The 26,824-nt window shown below is 40.0% G+C and overlaps 1 protein-coding gene across 1 annotated transcript in view; it reads left to right on the forward strand.

Moving 5' to 3' along the window:
* The window catches only part of B4GALT1 (beta-1,4-galactosyltransferase 1), a 44,607-nt gene extending 28,383 nt beyond the window's left edge, over positions 1 to 16,224 (forward strand). The window contains exons 5-6 of the mRNA XM_026672896.2: positions 7,590 to 7,694; positions 10,691 to 16,224. Coding sequence (XP_026528681.1) covers positions 7,590 to 7,694; positions 10,691 to 10,826 — 241 coding nt within the window. The 3' untranslated portion in view covers positions 10,827 to 16,224. The remainder of the gene's footprint in view (positions 1 to 7,589; positions 7,695 to 10,690) is intronic.
* The last annotated feature ends 10,600 nt before the right edge of the window (positions 16,225 to 26,824 follow it).

A 26,824-nucleotide genomic window follows, 5' to 3' on the forward strand; every position in this document is an offset into this window, starting at 1 on the left:
TTGAGCGTTGTGCCTTACTGGTACAGTAATTTCTCTCTGTGCCATTTGTTGATTTACAGTTTCTTCCTATGTTGCTCTGATATGTAGCCTTATGGGTAGAAAAATGCAAATCCAGAATTGGTCTTTAAGAAATATTTGCATGTGAAGAGTTTATCTTGACAAACATGGCTATGGTGGCCTAAGGAATTTCAGGGCCTTCAAGCCATCTTTGACTTAGAGAAACAATCATCCACAGCCCAAATGTGGACAAAAGAGCCACTATCAATTTAGTTCAGATTATCATCTCTGGAGGCTACTAATTTGTTTAGAAACTGAAGTTGAGAATGCCTATATAATCCATGTACAATAAAGCTTGATTTAATTAAGCCGTGCTTTTTTGCTGTGGTGCTTCCCCTATCATTGTCCATTATCATTTCTGAGTACCAATCTAGAAGGGGATTGTTGAAGATACATTTATTTTTCAAATACTAGCCCACCTCTCTCCTATTAAGTGCATCTATTTCTCTCACCCTGATAGTGTATGTATCATCTAGGAGCCTTGTTGAGACTACAGTAAATGGCAACAGGTTTTCATACCTGTCCCTGTGTCAGTTTCTTACCTGTTAGTGAAATGAGTATTTATCTTTTAAAATGATCTCCCTGCCTTGTGTTCTCTTTTCATCAAGATGCAGGTGTGGTACAACTGAGAATCCTCTACCCTCACCCATTTCTTAAACGAATCTATCTTTTGCTTCAAATAAAATGATTGTTTATGTTAGTACTTATAACTGCTGGTCTAAGTCCATATACTGCAATCAAGATATCATAATGTTTTTAAAAATTTTATTTTCATTAGGATGCTCTCCTATTTAATGACTCAGTAATATTTTTTCAGCACTTTGCTTATTCTTAGTAGAAGATTTTAAAATAACTCCAACCAAGTTCTTTTCTCTGCCCCTGGCACCTCACCTGTGTTGTGATTTTTAGTTGGATTACACAATACAATATAAAGCCAAGATTGTTATGCAATAAAATCAATAAGAACCCCCTCACCAAAATAACGAGTCCTTTGTAAACATCCTGTGAATTTTTCAGATTGAAATCTCAAGTGAATATTCCAACTATAAGGAATTCAGAAAGATACTCTAAACATAAAGATATTGAATGTCTACCCATCCTGCAGTCTAATTGATTGACACACGGATGTCCTGTATCATTCCTGCATTTTCTGTGCAGGTTTCAAGGGCTTTCCAGTTTCTACGTGACATGCATGAGTCTCAAGAGTTACTGTTTTTATGTGACTTGCTGTGATGTACAATCATGATGCCTAGAAAGGGGGCATTGAACTAGAGATCCAAATGGAAAGGGCTTAAACTTTGTGAAAGTCCAGTATTTTGCTGATCACAGGTCTATTTTAAAATGGACATTCTGAATCTAGAATCTGTGCTAAATTAAATGGAAGTTCTGCTTTTCTAAACCAGATGCATTTGTGAACTTGCTACTTGTTCGCTCTGGAACAAATCCAAATGCCTTCTTTAACTCAGATTGGAACATTTTAAGAAACACCTTGGCACATTGGCTTTAGATGAAACTCTAGTGGAGGTTTTTTGTTTTTAGATAAAGATATAAGTATTCACTGGGGAAAGTTTTATTTTTATTGCTTTAATGAAAGTTGATGTATGTGCTGCCATTACTTTGGTTTAAGATCTGGTTTCTCTTGTTGGCTCCTGCCATGTTATTGCAATGAGGTTTAATACTAATGATATAACGAATCAGCTCATTGCCTATAACTAATGTATAGCTCTGGCTTCTTTTGTTTAGGGTATAATGAAGCAAGTGCAGACAAGTTGTAACTAGCCCACAGAAATGTCTCACTCCCCTTTCCATCCTAATTTGTGGATAAGTTGTTCATAAGAAAGCAGCTTATGACTTTGTGGAGCATCTGTGTATTTTGTCGCTTAGAGACAATATTTTTCATAGCATGCTGGAAAGTGGCTAGCTCTATGTATATGCTAGAACAGTGGTTTCCAAAGTGGGCGGTATCGCCCCCTGGGGGGCAGTGGGATGCCTTAGGGGGGCACTAAGAGGCAAGGGGGCTGGCAGGGAGGCGTTAAGAGGCGGCAGGGGGCTGGCGCGTCGAACGTGGCCATGGCGGCATGTAACGTGCCACCACTTCCACATTGGAGGTGCCGGCTCCGGAGCAGTGCTAGTCAATGGGTGAAACTGCAGAACCAGCAGCTCGAATGCCCCCCTGCCGCCTCTTAGCCCCCCTCTGCCGGCCCCCTTGGAGACGCTAAGAGGCGGCAGGGAGGCATTCGAGCTGCCGGTTCTGCAGGTTCACCCATTGACTGTAGTAATGCTCCAGAACCGGTGCCTCGAATGCGGCAGCACATTGGGAAAAGCCGCTGCCACCGCATTCCCAAAGTGCCGCCGCTGTCGCATTCTGTCTGTCGGTCCATCCATCCATCCATCCATCCATCCATCCATCCATCCATCCAAAAGGTCTGTCTGTTTGCCTTCCTGCCTGCCTCTCTCTCTCTCTCTCTCTCTCTCTCTCTCTCTCTCTCTCTCTCTCTCCATCCATCCATCCATCCATCCATCCATGTTCGAAGCACCGGCCCCGCAGGCACATCGGGAAAGTAGAGCAAAGCCAGTCTGAAAGGGAGGGAGGGAGGGAGAGAGAGAGAGAGAGAGAGCTGATGCATCAGATTGAATGAGGCCTAGTTTAGACTGAGGCCCTTTTCCACATTGAAACCTCTTTGGCTTCTATTAAAGGTTTTGTGGACGAAACATGGTCAAGACTATCAGGAAGCTCTCACATTTTGTTGAGGCTTTAAACAGGATCCATTGGATCAGATCTCCACCCTAAAAATTACTTTTCCCCAATGTATTACAGTGCCAATTCTGAAGAAGGCAAAACCAAAATGTACTGGTAAATTACAAGGAGAACACATACACACACACACACACACACACACACTCCCTTCTAACCCTGCTGGAGCAGGTGATTGGACTAGAATAGATATCTCATTATCTTTCTCCTCCCTCCCTCCTTTATTTCTTTTTCTTTCTGTCCCTTCCTTCCATCCCCCCTTTTTCTTTGTCCCTTTTTCTTTCTTTCCCTTTTCTATTTTCTCTCTCTCTTTTTCTCTTTCTTTTCTTTCTCTCTTTCCCTCTCTCAGGCTCATCCCTTTGTTTCAGGGGTCACCAAACTTTTGGACCTCAGGGACCACCAAACTCATAATTTTAAATCCCGGAGACCACTAATATGAATTTTGACTGACAGTGGCTTTCTGGCATTGGTGGGAGAGAGAGAGAGAGAGATCTGATCCAACCTCTCTCTCTCCCTGTCTCTCACACACACAGGCAGGGGTGGGATTTAGACCCCTGATCTAAAGCTGTCAAAACTCCAAAAACTGGTCAAGTAGCTCTGGGGAGGCTAGTCATAAATTAGAACAGTTGCTAAACAACTGGTCATTAAGTGAGGACCACTTGTATTTGGTTTGCCAGTTACCTGGCCACGCCCACCCAGTCACATGACCAGCAAGCCACGCCCACCCAATCATGTGACCAGCAAACCACACCCTCAAATTAGGCCACACCCACAGAAATTTGAATCCCACCCCTGGGTGGGGGGCACCGAGGATGAGTTTGTAGCACCAAGGGGGCAGTGGACCGAAAAAGTTTGGGAACCACTGTGCTAGAAGGAAATAAAACATTTCACAAGAGTCCTGCTAAAGCAAACCAAAGGCCTATTGGCATTTTGAGAGGCCCATTAGCACAAGGACATTATGGGCCTTCTGCTCATATTTCGCAGCAGCTGATATTTGGAGACAATTTTTCTCTTCCCTTGGTGGCAATAAGCAACATCATGATTAAAAGCAATTAATGGATTAATTTACTTTTCAAACCTTCTAGGTTGGTAGCACTTTAAATAGCAAATTCCTTCGTTCAACTGTGCACAGCATGTAAGGTTTTCTTTTCATCTGCCTTAAATCTTCCATCATTCAGCTTCAGGGGACCATCCTGCAGGTGGCCTTAATAGCAAGGCCTTCTCTTGATTACTTTATCACCTCTTGCATAATTCCGTACACCTTTTGACTAGATAGACTGTCAAATATTTACAGACCATGAATACTTGCATTCTCCTTTCTAATGGTATTAATTTTAGAGAACAAACGTTTATATGTCAGCCACACAGCAAATGGAGTGGCCTGCTTCCAGAGGGATCCAGGGATATTGCTCCATGCTCCATGCTTTTCAAGGGTCACTGCTTTCCTGGCCTTCTAGCGCTGCTCTCTTGATTTATACCAAGTGAGAGGCTGTCTGCCTGCTGTTGGGTCAAGACATTAACAACAAAGCGAATAGTGTTTCTTCTCAGTCCCTTTGAATACTCGTTTCCTTGGCACATACTAATAGGTGCACATTGTGTTTGGGAGGAGCAGGAAGTGTTTTATGTCAAAGAGGTGTTAAGTTTGGCAAAAAGAAAAAAGAAAGAGGAAAATATGCTTAGCATTTAGCGGTCAGCAGGATTTTTATTCTAGAATACCGTCAAGAGAATGAGAAATACCAGATTCTGGTTTTTTACAAGAATTCATTTCTGGGCTCTTGCTAGGAGTCCTGCTCTCTAATTCTAAATAAATTCTGTTCACAACTGAGAGGAAAATGTGCTTTCAGGAAGCTCAGAAACGTACTTAGCAAATTTTACTTTTCACTTTACAAGTAGAAAACTATATTATCCCGTATAAAACAATAACGTTTAGAGTTAAAAGGTCACCAAGCATTTCCTGTTTCTTATTTACACATTTGCTCTGAAACTTGTTTTTCAACCCTCATGTTCTTTGCTGCTAAGCTGACACTACCGTTGTTTAACATTATTTTATTTCTATTTTGTCAAGGGGCACATATGTTTATTTATGTAAGCATTATTGTTTGCACCTTTCCTACAGTAGCTAGATAGCAAGGAGGTCAGGCTTGCAGAGGTTGGGAGTTGAGGTGCAACCCTCCTCTGGCAGGCAGGGCATCTTAAAGGTAGGCGTTTAGAACTTCAAAGGAGAAGCACAAGATCTGCCACTTATTCATCCTCTTTTGATCATCTAAGTCAGAGGGCTCCAAACTTGGCAACTTTAAGACTTGTGGACTTCAACTCCCAAAATTCTGGGAGTTGAAGTCCACAAATCTTAAACTTGCCAAGTTTGGGGACTCATGATCTAAGCAGATCATTTATATATCCTTAGGTATGGCACCTTGCCCTTGAACAAAAACATGGATTAAAATCAGCGGTGGGATTCAAATGTTTTAACAACCGGTTCTGTGGGCGTGGCTTAGTTGGTGGGTGTGGCTTGGTGGTCATGTTACTGGCTGGGCGTGGCCAACTCAACATCACTCACATCGAGGCATGCATCTTCTCACCTGACCTCTCATGACTGTGGGCATGCTGCAACAGTCGTAAGTGTGAAAAATGGTCATGAGTCACTTTTTTCAGTGCCATTGTAACTTTGGTCATTCAACACAAACAAACGACCAGCAAAGGAGGGGAAAAAACTCCAAAGAAGTTCCAGAGACAGGAAGTCTAGTCCTGCCAAGAATGTAATAAGGGTTAACGGAGAGGCCGTTTCTGTAAGCAACACCAGAATGTTTCCTTCCTGCCTTCCTTACAGGATTAGGCCAGTAATTTCTTCTAACAACAGATTCTCCAAACTGCTTAGAATGTTAACAACCGGTTCTATCGAATAGGTGTGAACCTGTAGAATCCCACCCCTGATTAAAATAGAACTGTTTGATTTGAGATCTTCAGTTAATTACTGCAGCCTTAAATCATATTAATTAATAGGGGAGAAGTTCCTTGATATTGATGTATCTTTTGTGGTCATAATTTTTCTGTAGAATGAAATACAAAGCATGGGTTGAATTAATGACTAACTTTGGTTAAAGGGATGTCACATGCATTTCTGAGATAAGGTTTATTTATTTATTTAGCATATGCCACTTCGTACAGGGACTAGCATAATATATTAACATTTCACCTAGATTATTAAAACACAATAAAATATAAATGTTAAAAAGATCTATGTTCAAATACAAATACCTAGGCCACTTAACCATTGAAGCGCAGCATTTCTTATATTAAAACAAAATCAGATACTGGTCTGGTCTATGCCCTGGTCTACACCCTCAGTTTACAACCATGGTGGCAAACCTTTTTCGGTGCCCATGCTGATAATTGCGCGCACGCTTGTGCGCTTGCGTGCCAGCACCCAGAAGGCAATGCGTGCTGGCCCCCCCACCCTCTGTGCCTGTGCACACAATCCCGTCACCGTGCCGCGCGTCTGCGTATGCACACATGGTTCCCCTTGCCACGCACCACGCATCTGTGCATGTGCACACGGTCACTCCCACATGCCATCCATTTGCGTATGCACCCACGATACCTCCACGTGCTACACGTCTCTGCGCATGCGCCCACGACTTCAGCACACACTGCACATCTCTGCGCATGCACGCGTGTCTTCCCCCCCCCCCCACCCCCCACGCATGCACGCCAGATACCCGACAATCAGCTGTTGGGCGGCAGCGTGCACACATGTGCAGTGGGGCTCTTCAAGACGAGCTCTAGCTTGCCGGGGGAAATGGCTCTGTGTGCCACTTCCGGAACGCGTGGCATAGGTTCGCCATCACGGGTTTACAATGTGATCTACACTTTGACGTGACTGTGGGGAGCATACTATTCTCCATTTATACAGAGAATCCCAGCACATGCCAAGTGAAGTCCAAATCCTAGTCAGCATTGTCCATTGCTGACATGATAGTTCAAAGACTTTTTCATGGGGTCATTTATATGTCTTCCTATGTCTGGGCATTCAGTGACCCATTTCGCTTTCCATTGGGAATCGATATTAAAGTTGTTGGGCAGATGTTGTGCAAGGGCCATTGGGGGCTTCCTGGATTTTGAATCTTCCAGCTTGATAGATGAGGAAGGTCAACATGCACTGGCAAAGGTGAATTGTTCGTAATTTTTCTGTATTCTCTCACTACTGCACCTTGCCTTCATATGACTCAGAACAAGAAGCCAGCAAATCAGAGTGGTTTTAATAATCCTCATGGTATGGTTGAATCTGGCATCTAATTTATTAGTATGGCAGCTGTTAAACCGCTCAGGGGCGCAGTGTTCTGCTGTGGAACAGCAATAGCAATAACACTTAGACTTATATATTACTTCACAGTGCTTTATAGCCCTCTCTTGGTGGTTTACAGAGTCAGCATATTTGTCCCCAACAATCTGGGTCCTCTTTTGGACAATTTTGGAAGGATGGAAGGGTGAGTGAACCTTGAGCCAAAGAGAATCGAACTGCCGAACTGCAGTCAGCCAGCAGTCAGCAGTCAGCAGAAGTAGCCTGCAGTACTGTATTCTAACCACTGCACTCACCAAGGAGTAGACCAACTCTAGTGCCTGAAGCTCTCCCTTTAGTTCCACATAATTTCTGGAATATGCTGTTATAAATAATAGCAACAAAATGAGATAAGGAGTTTGCTAAACTATGCCTCCTTAAAAGAAGAAAAGAGAAGGATGTTCACATAACAGAAACCTGATCTTTTATTTGCCTTTTCAGATTGGTTTTTAAAGGCATGGGGATTTCCCGCCCAGATGCTACAATTGGAAAATGTCGAATGATTCGCCACATGAGAGATACTAAAAATGAGCCCAATCCACAGAGGTAGGTCCTTCATGCTGCTTCTGCCCACATAGATCCAAGTAGCCTTTATTTACTTTCTTCTGTGCTCTGGAAATAAATATTTGATTATGAAATAGTCTTATCTTTATTTATATACATATATAGGAATTCTTTAAAATACTAGGAGTGTCTTTTAGGACTATAAAAAAACCCTGGGATGATGTTCAGTAAAGCCATTTTAGAAGACAAGGAATACAAGCCTTCTGGTGTGTTTTGAACAGCCTCTGTCATGTATTCACAACTGGAAAACAAAACTTAGCAACATTTTCTTTGTTATATTTATATCCTGCCTTTTATTTAGGAATTCAAAGCAACGTACATAGTAAACTTTCCTCCCATTATCTCCAACAACTCTTTGAAGTAGTCTGGACTGGTTCAAAGCCGTTAGAAAAAGATCTGTGGTTAAGAGTAGACTAGAACCTCAGTCTGCTGAGCACAAGTCCAACAGCATAATCACATAATCAGCAGCATAGTCAGTTTCAACGGAATTCTAATTTTTCATAATCAGAAGTGGATCAAAAGCAAAACCATGTTTCCATAATTGGACTACTACATATAACAAAAAAGTCAGTTTGGTCTAGTGCAGGGGTCTGCAACCTGCGGCTCTGGAGCCACATGCAGCTCTTTCGGCCTTCTGCTGCAGCTCCCTGCTGGCTGATCCCACCACTGGCTGGCCCCGCCCCTCCCCGTCACTCCTTGCCTGGCCTGAGAAGTGGGATGGAGACTTGCTCCATATTCCAGAGCAGGAGGTGACTGGGTGGGCGTGAATGACATTGAATTGACCACGCCCACCCAGTCACACCGGTTGTTAAATTATTGGCTCTTGGTGTTTTCTTTTCTGTGATAAACAGGCCCAAATGGCTCTTTCAGTGTTTAAGGTTGCAGACCCCTGGTCTAGTGGTTAAGGCAGCAGGCTAGAAACTAGGAGACTTTGAGTTTAAGTCCTGCATTAGCCATGAAAACTAGCTGGGTGACTTTAGGCCAGTCGCTCTCTTTCAGCCCAACATCAAAAGAAAGTCACACAACCCACAACTCCGCATCCAATCCCACCCCATCCAATCAAACATCACTCAAAACTAGGCATGCACGCCCCTAACTACCTCTATTCCAACCACAACTGGCCTTAAATGCAAACTACTCAATGCAAGAAGCCTTGTAAATAAAATACCTGAATTTCGCCTCTTACTAAATACGGCTAAATTCAACATTATATTTGTCTGTGAAACATGGCTCAACGCATCTCTCCCTGACTCCATTACCACAGTAAGAGACTATCATGTTTACTGATCAGATCGTGAAATCCGTAAAGGAGGTGGTGTTGATATCTTCTATAAAAAGTCCCTACATCTAAAAACATGCAAGGGGGGGGGGGGGGGGGGGGGGGGGGGGGGGGGGGGGGGGGGGGGGGGGGGGGGGGGGGGGGGGGGGGGGGGGGGGGGGGGGGGGGGGGGGGGGGGGGGGGGGGGGGGGGGGGGGGGGGGGGGGGGGGGGGGGGGGGGGGGGGGGGGGGGGGGGGGGGGGGGGGGGGGGGGGGAACATTACACAGTTGCGGCAAGGGGTGTGTGTACTCGGACCCGCTTGACTGGGACTTCCTGAGTCCATCATCTGGGAAATTAAATACAGGCTGAATAGTCAAGACCTTGTTGATGATCCAAACTCTGTCAAGGATCTTGGAGTACTCATCTCAAATGACCTAAGTGCTAGAGCCCACTGTAACTACATAACCAAAAAGGCATTAAGAGTTGTTAACCTTATCTTAAGTAGCCTTTTCTCTGGTAATATTACACTAATAACTAGAGCATACAAAACATTTGCTAGACCAACACTCGAATACAGCTCATCAGTCTGGAACCCACATTACGTATCTGATATTAACACAGTTGAGAAAGTCCAGAAATATTTCACAAGAAGAGTTCTCCACTCCTCTACTCGTTGCAGAATACCTTATGCCACCAGACTCGAAATTCTTGACCTAGAAAATCTAGAACTACGCTGCCTTTGGTCCGATCTAAGTGTAGTATATAAAATCATACATTGCAATGTCCTACCTGTCAATGAATACTTCAGCTTCAACCATAACAACACTAGAGCAAACAATAGATGCAAACTCAAGGTTAATTGCACCAAACTTGATTGCAGGAAATACGACTTCAGCAACAGAGTGGTCAATGTCTGGAATACCCTACCTGACTGTGGTTTCTTCCCCAAACCCCAAAAACTTTAACCTTAGACTGTCTACTATTGATCTCACCCCTTTCCTAAGAGGTCTGTAGGGGGCATGCATAAGCACACCAACAGGCCTACCGTCCCTGTCCTATTGTTTCTTTTATATTTATTTTTTTATTTTTCTTATATGTATCCATGTATTCATAACTATGTTTTTACTTATAGCTATTATCTTGTAAGCAATTGACAAATAAAAATAAATACCTCATAGGGTTGTTGTTGTGGGGAAAATAGGAGGAAAATATATTGGATACATTTCCACTCTTGAGTTATTTGCAAAAATAATAAAGGCAGGATACAAATTATTAAATAAAAATATAGCATAGCACTTAGACTTATATACCTCTCCATAGTACTTTAGAGCACTCTCTGGGCAGTTTACAAACTGAATCCTCATTTTACTGATCTCTGAAGGATGGGAGACTGAATCAACCTTGAGCCCATCAGGATCGAACTCCAGGCTGTAGACAGAACTTAACCACTGCGCCACCATCAAATGTATGCTATAAACCAGTAATTCTGTTCTATGAGCACAGTCTTTTTGCCACTTTGCCACATTTTTTAACCTTTGAGTACAGAACTTTTTATATTATTCTTCTGAGAAACAGTTAGCAAAAATATATATGTAAGAGGGAAGTGAAATACAAAATACAGTTTTATGCAAATCAATTAACCAACATTAGCAGAAGGCCAGTGGCGATACTAATCACAAATTGTTATTTACCAACTGTAAGTCTACTTTATCTTTACAGGTTTAACAAAATTGCTCATACAAAGGAAACAATGAAATCTGATGGCCTAAACTCTCTGACTTACACCGTAAAAAAAACTGATAAATTTCAACTATATACAAAAATCACAGTGGATATTGGATCACCAAAAAGCTAGTGTGGCCAAAATGCAATAGAAGACTTGGAATACCCGGCCAGTGACAATTCAACTTTTCAGCATTTTATAAATGATTTTATGCAATCAACTTGGAAGAAGGACACCTGTTTTGTCATCCTGAGATCTTGCAATTGGCAGGACAAATGAGAATTTTAACCTCAAATTTTGCTGTATATTTTTTTTTCATTTTTAAAAAACTTTATAAACCATAAATAGAAATTGTAAATATATGAATTTTCAGGGAATGGTTGGAGATTTAGGTGCTCAATCCCCTTGGAAGGTCTCCCATGCAAGTGTCACAAAAAAGAATGAAAGTTGTATTGAAGCATCCTTTTTTTTTCTTTCCAAAAAGCTCTCTTTTATGTCAGGAAGCTAACCTAAGAAGGATTCCTAGTGGATACAGGCCTATATATTTAATGGGCATTCTCTCCACTTTAAATAATGAGGGTCACAATTTGGGAACATTATTGTTTCCAAATTGTGAGGTGTTCTGCAGTGGTAAGTCATTTCTTTTTCTTCCTGTTCTTTTCCCAATTTAATTTAAAAATTAGATCACTGTATGAAAATTCACTGCTGTGGTTACAGATGGAAGGATTGGAAAATGCTGCTAAAGTGGTTTGAATTTACATACTTTGATTTATTTTCCCAGAATATTGTCAAAATTGTTCCTTCTTGTCTATAATCTTCCAAGAAAAGGAGCTAGAAACTTCAAAACAAACAGCTTTGCATTCTGTTCTGCTGGCATGGAGATTTAAATAATGCAGGCCTCTTTGCCCCAAAGTGTATCTGCAAGCCAAAATCTTGAAACCACGGTGCTTGCTTTATATAACAGGACCATCAGCCCAATTAACACACTGGGCTCACTGCACTATGGGGTGAAAATGTGAGTGAAACGGTTTGATCGCAACTATTTTCATGCAAAAACCATTCATGTTAGGTTGCTAAGAGAAGCTTCCTAATTTTTGCTGGATCAAATTGGGTGATTGTGGAGAAGTCAGGTTAAAATATGCACTATAACCCAGATCACGCAGTGTTCCTTCCCTCCTTTCTCCTATAGAAAGGAGAAAGTGTGCGTCCAAGTCTGACACTCAGGGCAAATGCATTGTAGCGTGACCTGCGAATAACAACTTCAAAGGCACAAGGGATGCTGATAGGCAGAAAGCACAGTTCATGGGTTGGTCCACTGAGGCAGAATATTGATAGACCAGCAATACATAAACCTTAGCTTGATTATGTGCTGTTACTATTTGGAAATGAGCCACTTTCAGAAGTATTTTAAAAGGACAAAGCCTGTATGTAATGCTCAAACAGATGGCCTGCATAACATCTGTTTTGGAATTAAACTGAACATCGTATTTATTCATGTGAGAAACATCTCTGTTCCTGTGGAACACTGATGGAGTCTCTCCCAAGCTAATTCTGCAAAATTGTCCTTGTCTTAAGAACAAGAGCAGGGAAACACGGACATTTGGCAAGAGTGAGACAGCATTACTCGCCAACTGACCAGAACTGCTGGGATTTCCTTGTCCAATAGGAAGTTATGCTTCCAAATTTTCTGTAAATACAGCTGGTGGAGGGAGCCATTCAGTTTTCCAGATAAATAAAGCAACGTTCTTCCTTAGTTAAAACATACAGATGGGGCTCAGCGTTCCAACAAAGTTGAGAGAAAGGAAAATGGCCTGTTGGGACCATTGATTGCCCGAGTTGGTATGTTTGTGTGATATTGGGATGTAAAGATTGTGGTAGGAGGGCAGAAATGAAAGTGGCCCCAGGGACTAGACCCTGTAGTGAAGTAAAACCTTTTGTGGGCAAAAAATAACCACAACTTCTGGTTGTAAAACAACATGCTGCTTGCAAAGAATACGGCCAGGCAGGTGTAAATGATAACCTGAAGATTTAGAGTACACTGACTAGTTTATTTTTATGGAAGACTTCATTAACTTTCTTTTAGCTCTACCTGGCAAAATTGTAGCAGAGAGGTGTGCAAGTAACCAGTAGCATAATCTCTAAAATAAAAAAATAGTTTCAATGGAATTCCTCAGTAAAGCCCATTCTTGATACTGCAAAACAAATCTACCTAAGGACCAGTATATTGCTGGATTGCCTTACATGTGAATAGAAAGTTTTATTTAGTTTTCTTCTGCTCTAATGCAGTCTTTTTCTTACTGAAGCATGGCAAATACTTTGCAATTCTGGGTTTATAAAGTGCCTTTTGGTTTTTAAAATGATTTGTCAGGAATGTTTACTATTGTAAAAGCCTAAATGTTGCAAAATGTCAAACAAAGGTATATTTTCTCAGTGTTTTGTGTAAAACTTGAAGTCTACTGCTGGATTTTATTGTTAAAATATTACAGGGGACTAGGACTGCGGTAACTACATCATAAAATAGTATGTTAGTACCATTAAATTAGCATAAGTGGCAGTAACATCATGTTTTAGCTAGATTTGATTTATAGAATCAGCCTGCACAAGAATGTTCGGTTTGCCTTGCAAATATATTCATCTCCAAATCCAAAGAATCATAAATTATGGCTTGTTGGGATGTTGTCATTTCTCCCACTCCATTATGAACTGTTGATGAAGACAATGAAGCATGGCTTGAGGATCAAAGTAGAATTTGTGTCCCAAAACTCAACATCCCATTTTTTTACTTTCAAAAATATGTGTTTTTATGAGATTGTTTCCAGTTACTTTCTTCTATAAAAGGAGTAGCCTCCCAAAAGCTTCTGTTTTTTTCATTATCAAGTAGATCCTAACTAATGATTAGGGACGTGCTCAGAACTCACATATTTTCAAGGAGGGATATAACTTTCAAGTTTAGGTTTCTCCTGTATGCGCTCTTCCCCCTTTTTTATGGAGGCAAAATAATCTGTTTTAAGAAAGTATCTTGGAAGATTGCAATATTCACATCCCTCAACAGTCAGGGAAAGGAAGGCCTACTTTTTATCCTACTGGCCATCAATAGATTTTCAACTCCAGTTGTCCAACTGCAACTGTTGTTCAATCAGACTTTCATAAACTGGTCTGCCTCAAATGTGTATGAGGCATTGTAATCCAGGACAACTCAAGGACACCAAATTGGCCAAGGCGGTTTTTGCTGCTTACAATAGCAGAGAATGTGCACATTGTCCTCCAGTTTACTCATGTCTGAGGCAACCCTGAAATAGAACAAAGATATTCTTCCCATTATATCTTTGGAAGCTATGTGTTTCCTAACTTCTCAAGTACATTGGCACCCAGCTGTGTAGCAGATGAAAGTTCTTGGGTATAGCTCTTAGTATATGACATTCTTAAATTTTAGATCATGGAGAAAGTTGGATGGGATAAGCAATTGGCTTCTTCGTGCCAATTGCTTCCCCTTTTGTTCCTTTTATCACACGGAGAAAAGCAAATAGTCAAAATAAACAACCCCACCATTATTGGAACAAGGGATCCCTTTGTTCTTTTGATATGAAATCTCTTCTAAAAAAATCTCTAATAGAAATATTAAGCTTTTCCCAGAGTGAGATTAATTGAGGTAGGAGGGTGCAATTCCAGAGGAAAGGCTGTTTAAACAGATATTAGGTTTTCCAACTTGAGCTTCTCCAATCTGGTTATCCCCAGAAACATTAGGATACAACTCCCACTGTCCTTGTCCAACATCTTTAGTTTGCTGTCACGCAATCTGGGCTTTATCATAACATGATAGAACAAAGAGAGAATGGCAGGCAAAAATTCTCTCTTCTTACTTCACTACTCTTGCTTGCTTTTTCCAGTGTATGTGAATGTAATTTGTTATCTTTTACTCCCAACTTTAATTTTTTTTAATGTTCATGTCCTTAATGCTTAATTTCCCCTTACTATACTGTGCCATCCTTTTAAGGCAAGAAATGTGTCATGCCTTTTTGAGGCAAGATTTTTTTCTAATCTTAGGCAGACTGACAACAAAGAAGCAATTTCGATATCACTTACTCAAGGCCACTATTTCTCAACCTCAGCAATTTTAAGATATGTAGACTTCAACTCCTAAAATTCCCCTCCCAGAACTTCTAAAAATTGAACTCCGTGCATTAAAGGTGTTGAAGTTGAGAAATACTGATCTAGGTAACCAAGCTCTTCAATTCTATCAAGTTCCCTCTTCTTGTAGCATTTGGAAAAAATTAAAATTGTATTCAATATTTTTCTCAGCCTGATATGTTTCTAAAATTTTCCTTGGTTTCTCCCGCTATAGAAGCAGGAGGCAAAATGTTTAAATGTCTGCATTAGCATTAGCTTTATCTGTAGACATGTATTTGGGGCTCATATCCATCTGAGTCTCTGTTGCTGAGAAAACTGAATTTGTGATGTAAGTTAAATGTGAATTTTAAGGTTAGGATTTTCTTCTACATTCTTTATTACATTCACAACAGCTCCTAATGGCCTTTATAATTTCATGTACCCTGTAAGTGAACACAATTTCCCTGCCAACCTCTTTTGGAAATTATAGAAATGAGAAGCTTTTGTAGACATTTTAGATTAACCATTCTTAGTCAAAACACAAGCATGAAAAATTACAGATCAAAATGAAGGCTGAAATCCTGTAACATTCTGAGAACTTCTAACTGAATACAGATGGTATTTACAGCTTGTCAGGGTTAATATGTTACATTAGACTTTGGTCAAATAAATTTGAGATGCAGTGTAAACTCCTCTCCAGTCATTCAGTTCTTTATGAGGGCCACGTTTCCATGGCAACAATATGGAAGTGATTTGCCACTGCTTTCTTCCTGGGATGTTATTTCAACTGTTGAATTTCAACTGTAGTTTTGTAAGGATTTCCTTATGGTGTCCTATTCAAATGCTAATCAACTACCACACATTTCTGCTTTTTTGAGATCAGTCAACTTTTGCCCACATTCTGTTCTCTACTGTGAAAAAAATGTAGTATAAAACCTCCAAGAACCCATTTATTGAAATAATGTAGTAGGCTCAGTTTACAAAGTACAAGTTGTGATCCTACTTTTCATTTACCATTTACCATATTTTCACTGGACGCGTGGATGCCTTTTAAAAATCAGGCTCAATTTCCAATACAGCAAATAAGTTTTGTAGCCTATAAATATACATTCCAGCAAGCAACTATTATGCTGTTCACCATATAGCACAGATTAGACATGTGATTACCTGTATGTAAGCGTGTGTGACTTGGATGTGCACATGAAAATCAGGGGAAATTGCCATAGAACCTTATTCAATAACCTGGTTATAATTTTCATCTCTTCAAGATGTTTGAGAGAAGTGCCTTAAAATATTTTGGGGAGTGCATAGGGGTAAAGGGATAAACAGTGTTTCCTCAGATACTTTAACATTGCTGTGGATCATTTTTGCCTTTCCAGAAAACAATATGAAAGAAAAATTAATAAAAGTTTCTGTACAGTAACTACAATGTTTCTGCTGTTGTATTTAATTCCTTGATGTTTCTCCTCTTATTTCTTGTGATTGCATCACAAATAGTCAGCTGACATTTCTGTTTAATCTGTGAATCATCAGAACATGTGGACTTATGTTCTGTTTTCACTTTGCATGTGAGGTGTGTGGAGATACTTGAACAGCAAATGGGAAATTGGTATTTCTTATAATCCCACTGGCAACTCTTAATTCAAACAAGCTCGTCTTCTGAAACTATTTTTTAGTCTGACATTCAAGGCAGGGAGGCAGAGCTGCTTTCTGCACTGCTTAGTCGTCTCAGGAGTCCCGGCTCCTGCCCCTCCTTCAACCTGGATTGATTATAGGGTAGAGACTGGAGAAGCCCATTCTGGCTGTTTTCAGGCGAAGGGCTCCTGCAGCTACCAATTAAACCGAACCCAGACTTGTGAAAAACAGGATGTGCAATAAGTCGCCCCTTTCATTTATTGCAATTAAATGGCAAAATAAAAAATAGTGGAAGCCATGATTATGGTTATATTTTCAGCTATTACAATACTCTTGGTCATAAATGATAACCAAAACTCTCATTTCCACAGCCATTTATAAGGCTAGGTATCACTGTGTTCCCTTCTATATTTATTTTATGCAGACAGTTTAATATCCTCACAGAAAAGTCTGCCAGCTGATATATTTTCAGAGCAACTTCACATGGATGTCCACTGCCTGGATCTGTGCAGACTCCATAATTATATACATGTAGTCCTCGACTTACGACCACAACGGAGTCCAATTTTTCTGTTGCTGTGAGATATTTTTAAGTGAGTTTTGCCCCATTTTACGACTTTCTTACCACAGTTGTTAAGTGAATGACTGCAGCTGTTAAATTAGTAACATAGTTGTTAAGTGAATCTGGCTTCCCCATTGACTTCGCTTGTTAGAAGGTGGGGGAAAGTGATCACATGACCCCAGGACACTGCAACCATCATAACTATGAGTTGATTGCCAAGAGTCTGACTTTTGAGCACATGATCGTAAGTGTGAAAAATGGTCATAAGTCACTTTTTAGAGCCGTTGTAACTTTGAATGGTCACTAAATGAACTGTTGTAAGTTGAGGACTACCTGTATTTAAATGTATCGATAGGAAAAAAAAATAAGTGTGTGTGTGTGTGTGTTTTGTGTGTCTGTCTATACATAGCTGATATTCTGCACCTAAAACATTTGATTTCCTATGACCTCTCTAAACTATGCAAACAGCAATCATGCATCCCTCTCAGCATACAGTCTAGCTGTAAATGGAATGATTTGGAGGGAGAAAACTGGAATTTGAAATACAGAAAGGTAATTTCTCTCCTAGTTCTATGCCTCCTGGGCATGAACGTAGGAATGGGAAGGTGCTACTACAGGAATGTTTTCCATATGATTCCTGACTGTACTCTGGATCAAGCTCTTAAAAGATCCATTGTTTTGTTTCTTCAGTGCTGGTGAAGTTGTTATTGGAAAGGCTCGAATTATGTGTTGGCAACTAGTTCCTGAAAGAAGCAGTGAACTGTAAAATAACTCTATTGCCTATTGTTTTCGGGACTTGCTGATTGTTATGAGTATAAACAATTGGTGTTTTTCACTGATCAAATATTCTTCCATTCTTCATTACAGAATTGTTCCTCTAACCCTCTGTTTGCAGGGCTGTGGGAATTATTGTTGTTGCCTGTATTAATATGTTAATACTGTGACATTTATTTTTATATATATATTGGTGGTAAAATAACATGTTTTTGAATCAGTGCACTTGGTCACATTCTTGGAATGGAAGACGGGGGTTCTGTTCTGGTTCTTTTCTGAGATAAACTGGCTTTGGTGTAACATGATAGAAGTTCTAATAAAAAGGTCAGGGATTGTATGATTTGGAATGAATAGATTCTATTATTTTGATTATTAAATAATCAGTTCATATTGAAAGTGGCACATGAGGATACTGTCCTGTTTTAGACTGATTCATTATTTAATGTGGGGAAGCATTCAAATAGAGAAATACTCACATTGTACAATCAAACAACAACCACACCACACAATTATTTTAATTATCTGATAATTGATTATCATGAATAATATTTAAGTAGACACATTTATTTCAGGGGATTTCTATACACACAGCAGGAGAAGTTGAGGGAGAGAGATTGTTTCATTTCTAGGGGTTGCCACCTACCTTAAAAATGAGCGCAAGAGGATGACAATATCTACCCATCCATGAGCCATCAGTATCTTTTTTTTATCTGCAGGTTTTATTTCATACATATGTGTCAGAGGTGGTATTCAGCAGGTTCTGACCAGTTCTGGAGAACCGGTAGCAGAAATTTTGAGTAGTTCGGAGAACCAGCAAATCCTACCTCTGACTGGAGATTTTACAGTATCCTTCCCCTGCCACGCCCACAGAACTGGTAGTAAAAAGAATTGAATCCCACCACTGATATGTGTGCACGTGTTTGCTACATTCCTTATGATAGTCTTCAAGGAACACACATTCCCCACCCCCCATTCCACTTGGTTTAAGGAGTAGAACAACAGTATTTCATGAGAACTTGGAAGAGTTAAATGTTTATTTTTCTCCGTAATCAGTATATGGCTGATGTAAATTTGTAAATGTGATTCACACTTAACCACAACGTTTGCAGTCAAGTAACATACAAAAAGTGGAGGGATTTTCCATCTTAAATGTGTTTCATTGAATCATAGGGCTGGAAGGGATTTTGGAAGTCTTCTCGCCCAACCTCAGGAGCCTAATACCATCCCAGTCAAATGGTTGTCCAGACTGTTTTTCTGATGAGGTATCCTCACTCCCCTAACCTAATCTCTCTCTCTCTTACCCCATGACATTCCCTGACCCTAATCTCCAAAGAAATATCTCTGCCAGAGAACCAAATAACCTCTTTGATTTAGTACACCAAGATTAGAACAAATGGCAAATGATTGGGTTTCCAAAATGTTCTAAATTTTGACTGATAAATTGCTAAGAATGAGGAAGAGGAGGATGCAAAGGCCCAGATCAATCACAGTTGGTGATTCTGGGTTTTTCCTCCCCGCCCCCAGGGTTTTCTGAGTTGGGAGGGTTTCCACGATTGCCCCTCCCCAATTGTATTCAGCCCATTATCAGGTTCATACAGCATGCTGTAGGTGAATCTGTTGTCCACCTCTGTGCTTCGTTTGGGTTGAGGGATTCAAAAGCTTCTATATAGGGGGAATGAATCGGACTGGGAAGATCTTCATTACTATACACAAGTGGGCAGAACTAAGATTTTTCCTTTTGGAAGTTTTGTTTTTGGAAGTGGGGGGTCTATATTTTAAATAGTGGTAAAGTCTATCTAATGGTTTGCACCATCATTGGCATGAATTTCCTGCTTCAAAATCCAGGGATTTAACAGTGGAAACAAAGTGACAAGAATGTATGGGAAGTCATCAAAAGGGTTTTAATGACCACAAATCAAAGCAGTACAAAACTTTAGATGATCATCATGTTCTGGTAAGAAGAATTCAGAGGGTTTTCTTTTTATTTAGATGTCTTTTGTGGGCTATGTTTACCTTTTGGCTTTATGCCACATCACCACTCATCTCAGATGTGCTCTATGCCAACTAATTTTCTGTCCCTTGTTCTTCCATAAAATATATTGTTGCATCACATTTGAGAGTGATGCAAAAGGAAGTGTCACAGGGAGTTTCCAGATATAGCCGGGGAGACACATTTGCATTTTCAAAGTTCCTGAGTAGCTATTCCTTCCCCTTAAGAGCTCTGGGAATCCTTAGAGTAACCAGCCTTTGGCTGCTGGCTGGGAGCCCAATATGATCCTAATGGCTTCTTCCACAAAGGTGAGAAAAGGAAGAAGGAAGGAAAGAAATGTAACCAAGGTTTGCTTATTGCAGGTCACAGTCCTGTATCTGAGAAGAATCAAATTTTCTGCTTTGGTAACTCTACCCTCAAGTATGTTCATAATCACCCAACTATAATGAGACAGCCTCAATTTCCTGAAATCAATTAACTAGGCTTTAACAGATCCTCATTTGCAATATAATGAAGGAAATCCTATAAGGCTCATAGATTTAAGTTGTGGGGTTGCTTTATGGCAATTTATTTGATATTGCCAAGATAACAGAATAAGCAATGAGGCCTTGTGAACTGGGGGGACGGAGGTGGTTGAGAAGGCAGTGTCCTCCCTTCCGATAAGAATCTTAAGGATTTTTAATCAAAGTTTTTTTCTAATATTAGCAACTGCTAGAGCCAAGAATGAATCAATTCAGAGGTTGAGTTTTGCAGGAGATTTCAATGGGATAATGAAAGCCAAATTCTACAGCAGGGGAAAATAAAATCAATTCTGGAATCTGTAGAACTTATTTGAATTATGCAAATATATGCAATTACTCATGTTTTGTATCAACAATTCTAACTTGGTTGAGCAAGAAAATTCAAGTCATTGGTGATATGGTTTTACTCTTGCCAAATACTGGTTTAAAATTCAAAGGAATGTTGCAAATTTTAGGGCGATTCCTACTTGTCCAAAATGCATTTGTTCATTTGAGCTATAGCACAGTTTTTGAGACTTACCGAGGATCCTTATCAAGGATTATAGATAGTTGGTGCATGAGGGAAGACACATGGAAACATTAGACAATGAATGTATTCTCAATTCATAGTAGTGAATTCCTGAAATGTGTTCCCTGTCTGTGGTTAAAGTACTGTAATTCTTTTTTAACAGAACAGCAAAGAGGAAAAAATTGTGACAATGTAGTAACACTTTAGTTTATTCATTTTGTCATCCTGTTAATTTAAAGTATTTGCTTGGTTAAATTGCTTAATATATCTTCTTTTAATTTCCAAGTTGACATAGAATGTCATACACACACACACACACACACACACACACACACACACACACGACATTCTATGTCAACTTGGGAATTTATATATATCATACATACATAAATATCATATTCTCTTTCTCAGTATTTAAAGCCATGTTTTTTAAAAATGAATAAAATAATAATAAGCCAAAGGAAAGCAGAGATAAGAAGAACAGAAAAGAAAATCTAAGGATAGTTTAAACCTAGATATTTTGCTAGAGCTCTTATTATTTTTGCAAACCGTTCTTTTTGTCTAACACGCTCCATACACTGGTTTGTGTTTTTAATCTCCTCACTTTTTTATTAGTTCCAGCTGATTAATCATTAATGCAGTCAATCATGATACCTTGATCTTTGCCTCTTTTTTTAACGCTTTGTTTGCCAAACCATATCAATCTCCTTTTTTCACACTGGTTTATCATTTTTGTATGCAATCTGAATTTACTTGCACGCATTCGTTTTTTGACCAAATCACTTGGTTTTCTATGCTTCCTAAGAACCCCATTCCTACTGCATTCAACTTGTTTTTGAAATACCCAGCTTCCTTCTAAGATAGAAAGCACCAAGCTCATATATACAGCTATTTTGACAAATGTCCATTTATTACAAGAGACCTTGTACTACCCACAGTCTATTAACATTTGTATATTTGAAAATGTCTCCAGGCAATGGTATATCTTATTAAGGCACACACATTCATTTGCTTGCTATAATAATTGACATTTTTTTCTGACCTGGAATCATTTGCTGTGTTTTCTGCGTTGTATTTCAAAAAAATTAATATTCAGATACAACTCCTTGTTTCATACAATCTATTTACAATTGACTTGAAATATTTGAATTCCCAGTGAACAAATAACATCATCTGCATGTAGGAATTTTCATGCCCAACCAACAAAACTCTCATACCACCACAAGTGTTGTTTTACTTCGTGCTCCCATTATATTCAATTCCAACTCCAATATATGCATTGATTTTTCCATAACTCAAAACTCATTAATTTATTATAAACTTATTTTTAATTAACAAACTCTTTTCTCTTACATTTATGCATTACTTAGCAATCTGTTGAAGAGCAAAAATTTGGTCTGCATACACCCTATTTGGTACCTTGCATTTTCCAAATGTTGTTAATTGTTGCCATTCATACACTTTGTATCAGAATTGGGCCAAGCATCTTCCTAGAAATACAGTACTTAATAAACTAATCCTCTGTAATTACGTTTGCTTATGTTTTATACTATGTTCCTACATGCAATACCAAACAGTTTTCTGTCAGGATGCTACAAGTGCAACCAAAGGCTCATTTTACTTCAGACATGAACCTAACATCTTTGCAAGCTAACATCTAAATGTTATCCTGAAAGCCAATATAAATGGTTTGCAGCATAAATCACTCTAATTAAGAGGTTCATCAGTGTAGATGCTCAATATTATTAATAAATATAAAATAAAAATACAGTCATGAAATGGAACATGGAGCCCTGTAGAATAATTGAACTCTGTCGTACATTCTTTAAAAGCCTCTGGCTTGAAGGATTTGATTACATATTGCCTCTTTATTTTTAAGTGTTTTCTATTCCCAATAGTTAAAAATATGATTAACAAAAATAAAAATGCTAAAGTTCTTTGGAAGTGTAAGTGCAGTGAATGTCCCACTGGATACAATTATTGGCACTTTGGTGCACGGGTGGGATCCGACCAGTGTAATTACCGGTGATTTTACATTTTGCATGCGCATGCGTGCTGCATGCGCATGTATATCATCGTCATCTAGCTGCCTGGACAGCTGAGCAGCGCTCCCTTTTTTCCTGCTTTTTCAACCGCAGCTGTGTCGCGCAAAGCAGTTGCGGTTGAAAACACAGGAAATAAAGGTCAGGTAAGAGCCCGGGCAGGCGGGTGGGCCAAAACAGCAGCAGACATAGAACCGGTTCTATGTATGCTCTCTGTTTGCTGCTTTTCAGAGCAACCAGTTCTACAGAAGTGGACAGAACCAGTAGAATCCCACCTCTGCTTTGGTGACATTGTGGTTTAGGAGCAACTTCATCTGTTCATAAGCCACACAGGAGGAAGAGATACCATCAGTGGATATGTAGAGGATGGATTGTGAGGTAGCTTTTTCCTTATGAATAAATGTTGGTAGTTGATACAGTTATAGAGCAAAATTTATCTTTGTACCATCGTCCACTGTCAGAGCTGAAAGCACAATATCCTATTTTTAGTCCATATTTTCCACATTATTAATTACAGGATGAAAGAAAGTGGGATATTCTGTTGCTTGTCAAAGGCAGTTTAAACAACTGGAAAAGTTGTAAATAGGTGATAGGCATGTGCTCTTTGGCACATTGCTAAAAAAGAAAGCAAGCATCATTCATAATCACCAGCCAGCTTGCCTGCAGGGAAAATTCTTCCCACCTTGATATAGCAAATAAAGAGAGTACAAAGCAAGGGAGAGAGAATTATTATATAGCCTGCAGCTGTGTGTTATTAACAGTTAACAGAACACTACATATCGGTTACCAGCATTAATAAACAAAGCTGGAGAGTCTACAAACAGGTTTTTCCTCTTCAAAGTTTTCCATCCTACAGAATGGCCTGTTGGAGTTAAGTCCTCCTGAGCCAAAGAAGAAACTTGCTAGATCAAAACACAGTTCACTCTAACCCAGTATTTGGCCAGACTGGAATTCTACAACCCCAATGTGAAGCTATAGTCTCTAACCATTGACTGCGATGTCAGGGCCTTCTAGGTATTGTAGTGTAGAAACAGCAGAAAGAAGCAGTAAGGTTCCTGGGCTTGATCCTTTAAATGTCAAAAAAAATATCTAAAGCAACCCACTGATCTGGGCTCAGAAGTGATTGGCCTTTACTGCAACTGCTAATATTATTTATGTGGGATGGAGAAAAGAAAGGTAAACGTTTCCCCTGCCAGTTGGGTCTGACTCTAGGAAGTGCTGCTCGTCTCTGCTTCACAGCCAAACAGACAGTGTTGTCTGAAGACATTTCTGTGGTTATGTGGTTAGCACGACTCTACACATGGAAGGCACGTGAAATCCCGTTCCTTCTTCATCCCAAACTGATACAGGAACTGGTACAGCAGATACAGCGGGAACTCACTCCGTCACGTGGTACTATAGTCTCAAACTTTGGAACCTTTGGAATGGCATGCCTACCATCTTAACCACTCAGCCACAGCACCTCTTTGTGAAAAAGCAGCAACATCCTGTACCAAATGCTGCTTCAGAACAAACTTGGGGACGAAGGGAGAGAGGGACACCCATGACACACTACTGCAGGAGTTCCCCAACTTGGCAACTTTAAGACTTGTGGACTTCAACTCCTAGAATTCTCCAGCCAGCAAAACTAGCTGGAGAATTCTGGGAGTTGAAGTCCACAAGTCTTAAAGTTGCCAAGTTTGGAGATCTCTGCACTACTGTCTTATTTTTCCCATTTGTATGTAGAATATCTATTCATTGGCAGAATGTGACTGTTCCCCTGTTCCTGATGTGGGAGTTTAATTAAAGGATGAAATAAAGGTGGTTATTGCTTAATGTTCATCCATTCAGGAACTGTTTAAATTTATAACAGTGCTGAACAAGTAGTTATGATCAGTCCTCATACTTACAACAGCCTCAGAGTCCCTATGATCACGTGATCGCCATTGGTAATTTCACTGCTAGCCTCCAGCAAGCAAAGTCAATGGGGAAGCCAGCAGGTTGCTGATGGCAACCATGTGACATCCTCGGTTAACATCCTACATTGTGATTTGCTGTAAAATCTCCATTCCCTCCCCACTCCTGGGGGAAGGTTACTGCAAAATCCCATTCCCTACCCACCCCACTAACCTGTGATGACCCAGGGCATGGAACAAAGGCAACACAGTCACATAAGTAAAAAAAAGTCTCTTTAATACCTCCAACTATGCTCCTAATGTCCAGTTACCTTCGGCTGGAGAAAAAACTTTCCCAAGAACAGTCTTTAAGTGGAGGAAATTCAGTCCAAAAACAAAGTACATATAAACTGTAAATAAAAATCCACACAAACCATGCTGCAGCAATTAACTGGACAGGGAAGGATAAGAAATTGCAGACTTCAAAGGCCAATAAAACACACACAGTTGGGAAGATGCCAGGAATCCAGATAAGCCTAGACAAAACAAGATAATGCACGATTTGTTTCCAACAAGTTGCTGTGCGCAAACTTCCTTTTTAAACACTGTATTCCCAGCTGCAGCTAATGAAGGGAATCGGGACCTTTCCTCCCCCGTAAGCCACACAACTCATGCTGCTCCCTTCTCCATTCTTCCCTGCGTGCCCTAGGATGAAGGGGGGTGGGCCTGGATCTTCATCTGAATTTCCTGTGCCTTGCTCTACTTCTCCCCTGCTTTGCCCAGCCAGACTGTGCCCTTCCCCAGTTTCTCCCACAGCCAATGGAGCCACACTCCCACTCTCTGTCAGCTGCTCAGCTTCCCCCTTGGAATCAGATTCCGACAGGGGCATGACAAACCTGCTTTCCAACTCTGTTCTCCTATGCAACAAAAGAAGACCCAGCTGATCAGCTGGGACTCAGGAGGCAGAGAATAGATGGGGACAGGGCCAGTCAGAGGTGGTATTTGCTGGTTATCCGAACTACTCATAATTTTTTCTACTGGTTTTCCAGAACTGGTCAGAACCTGCTGAATACAACCTCTGAGGAATGGCCACTGTTAAGTCTCATTTTAAGACTACATTGCTTAGTGATGGAAATTCAAGTCCCAACTGGCATTGAGGTGCTATCACCTAATTGTTTTGTTTTAATTGATTAAACTATCTTCTTTTTCATTGATTTAATTATGTTAAATTAAGTTTGCATGGTAGCCAAACTTTTAACTGTATTGTTAGGAATGTAAGTCACCTAACAGTTGGGTTGGAAAATATATAAACCAGGATAGACATTTTAATACTGTCTCTTTAAGGGAATGCTAAAATTGTAATTGGGTGTGGTTCCTCAAACGGCCATAAGAAACCTGGGTTGTTCTGTCTTGTTGAGAGTGTTGCTGTTCCTGAATTATTTCCCTATTGACTGTTGCTGATCGTTGTTATTCTTGGATTTGATGTAAGCCTGTTACTGAAGTAATTATGATACTGGACTTTGATTTTGGATTATCCCTGGACTGAAAACTGACTGCTTTAACCGTGTATGACTTGGACTGTTTGTTGAATTTTGCTTAACCGTTTTACTGGAAGTAAAAACCTACATTTTACTATACAGTGTATCAGTGTGCTGATTGTGTGTTATTCCTCACCACTCTCACTACGTCTCCCTGTGTGCACTCATTCTCCTAACGGGGAATTACCTCAACATGTATGTTGTTGTTTTTTCAGAAGCAGCAAAGACGGGATGATTGATTTACTAAGTACAATTATTTAAAATAAAATTATGGGCATACAGTACTAATATTTAATTCTGGAACATGTAACAATAAAAAGACATCTATGCCCAGCAATATTTCCTGTTACTGTAGCTGTACCAACATGAAACAAAATTGCTTTGTGAAATGAAAAAGGCTGCTAGGATGCCTCAGGCTAGCTGAATGAAAATAACCAAGATATTTGTTTAAAAAATTTCTTTATCAGCAGAATCCGTTTCAGCTTGCAACTGTAAAGCTTGAGAACCGTAATATTGTTTGCACAGAAAAGAACAACACTCCCATGGTCTGGACTCCAAAAGGCAGAATATTGCAACAGG

Source organism: Notechis scutatus, chromosome 2, assembly GCF_049901735.1.
Source record: "Notechis scutatus isolate UNSWTSFEM ecotype Mainland chromosome 2, rNotScu1.2, whole genome shotgun sequence".
NCBI lineage: Eukaryota > Metazoa > Chordata > Lepidosauria > Squamata > Elapidae > Notechis > Notechis scutatus.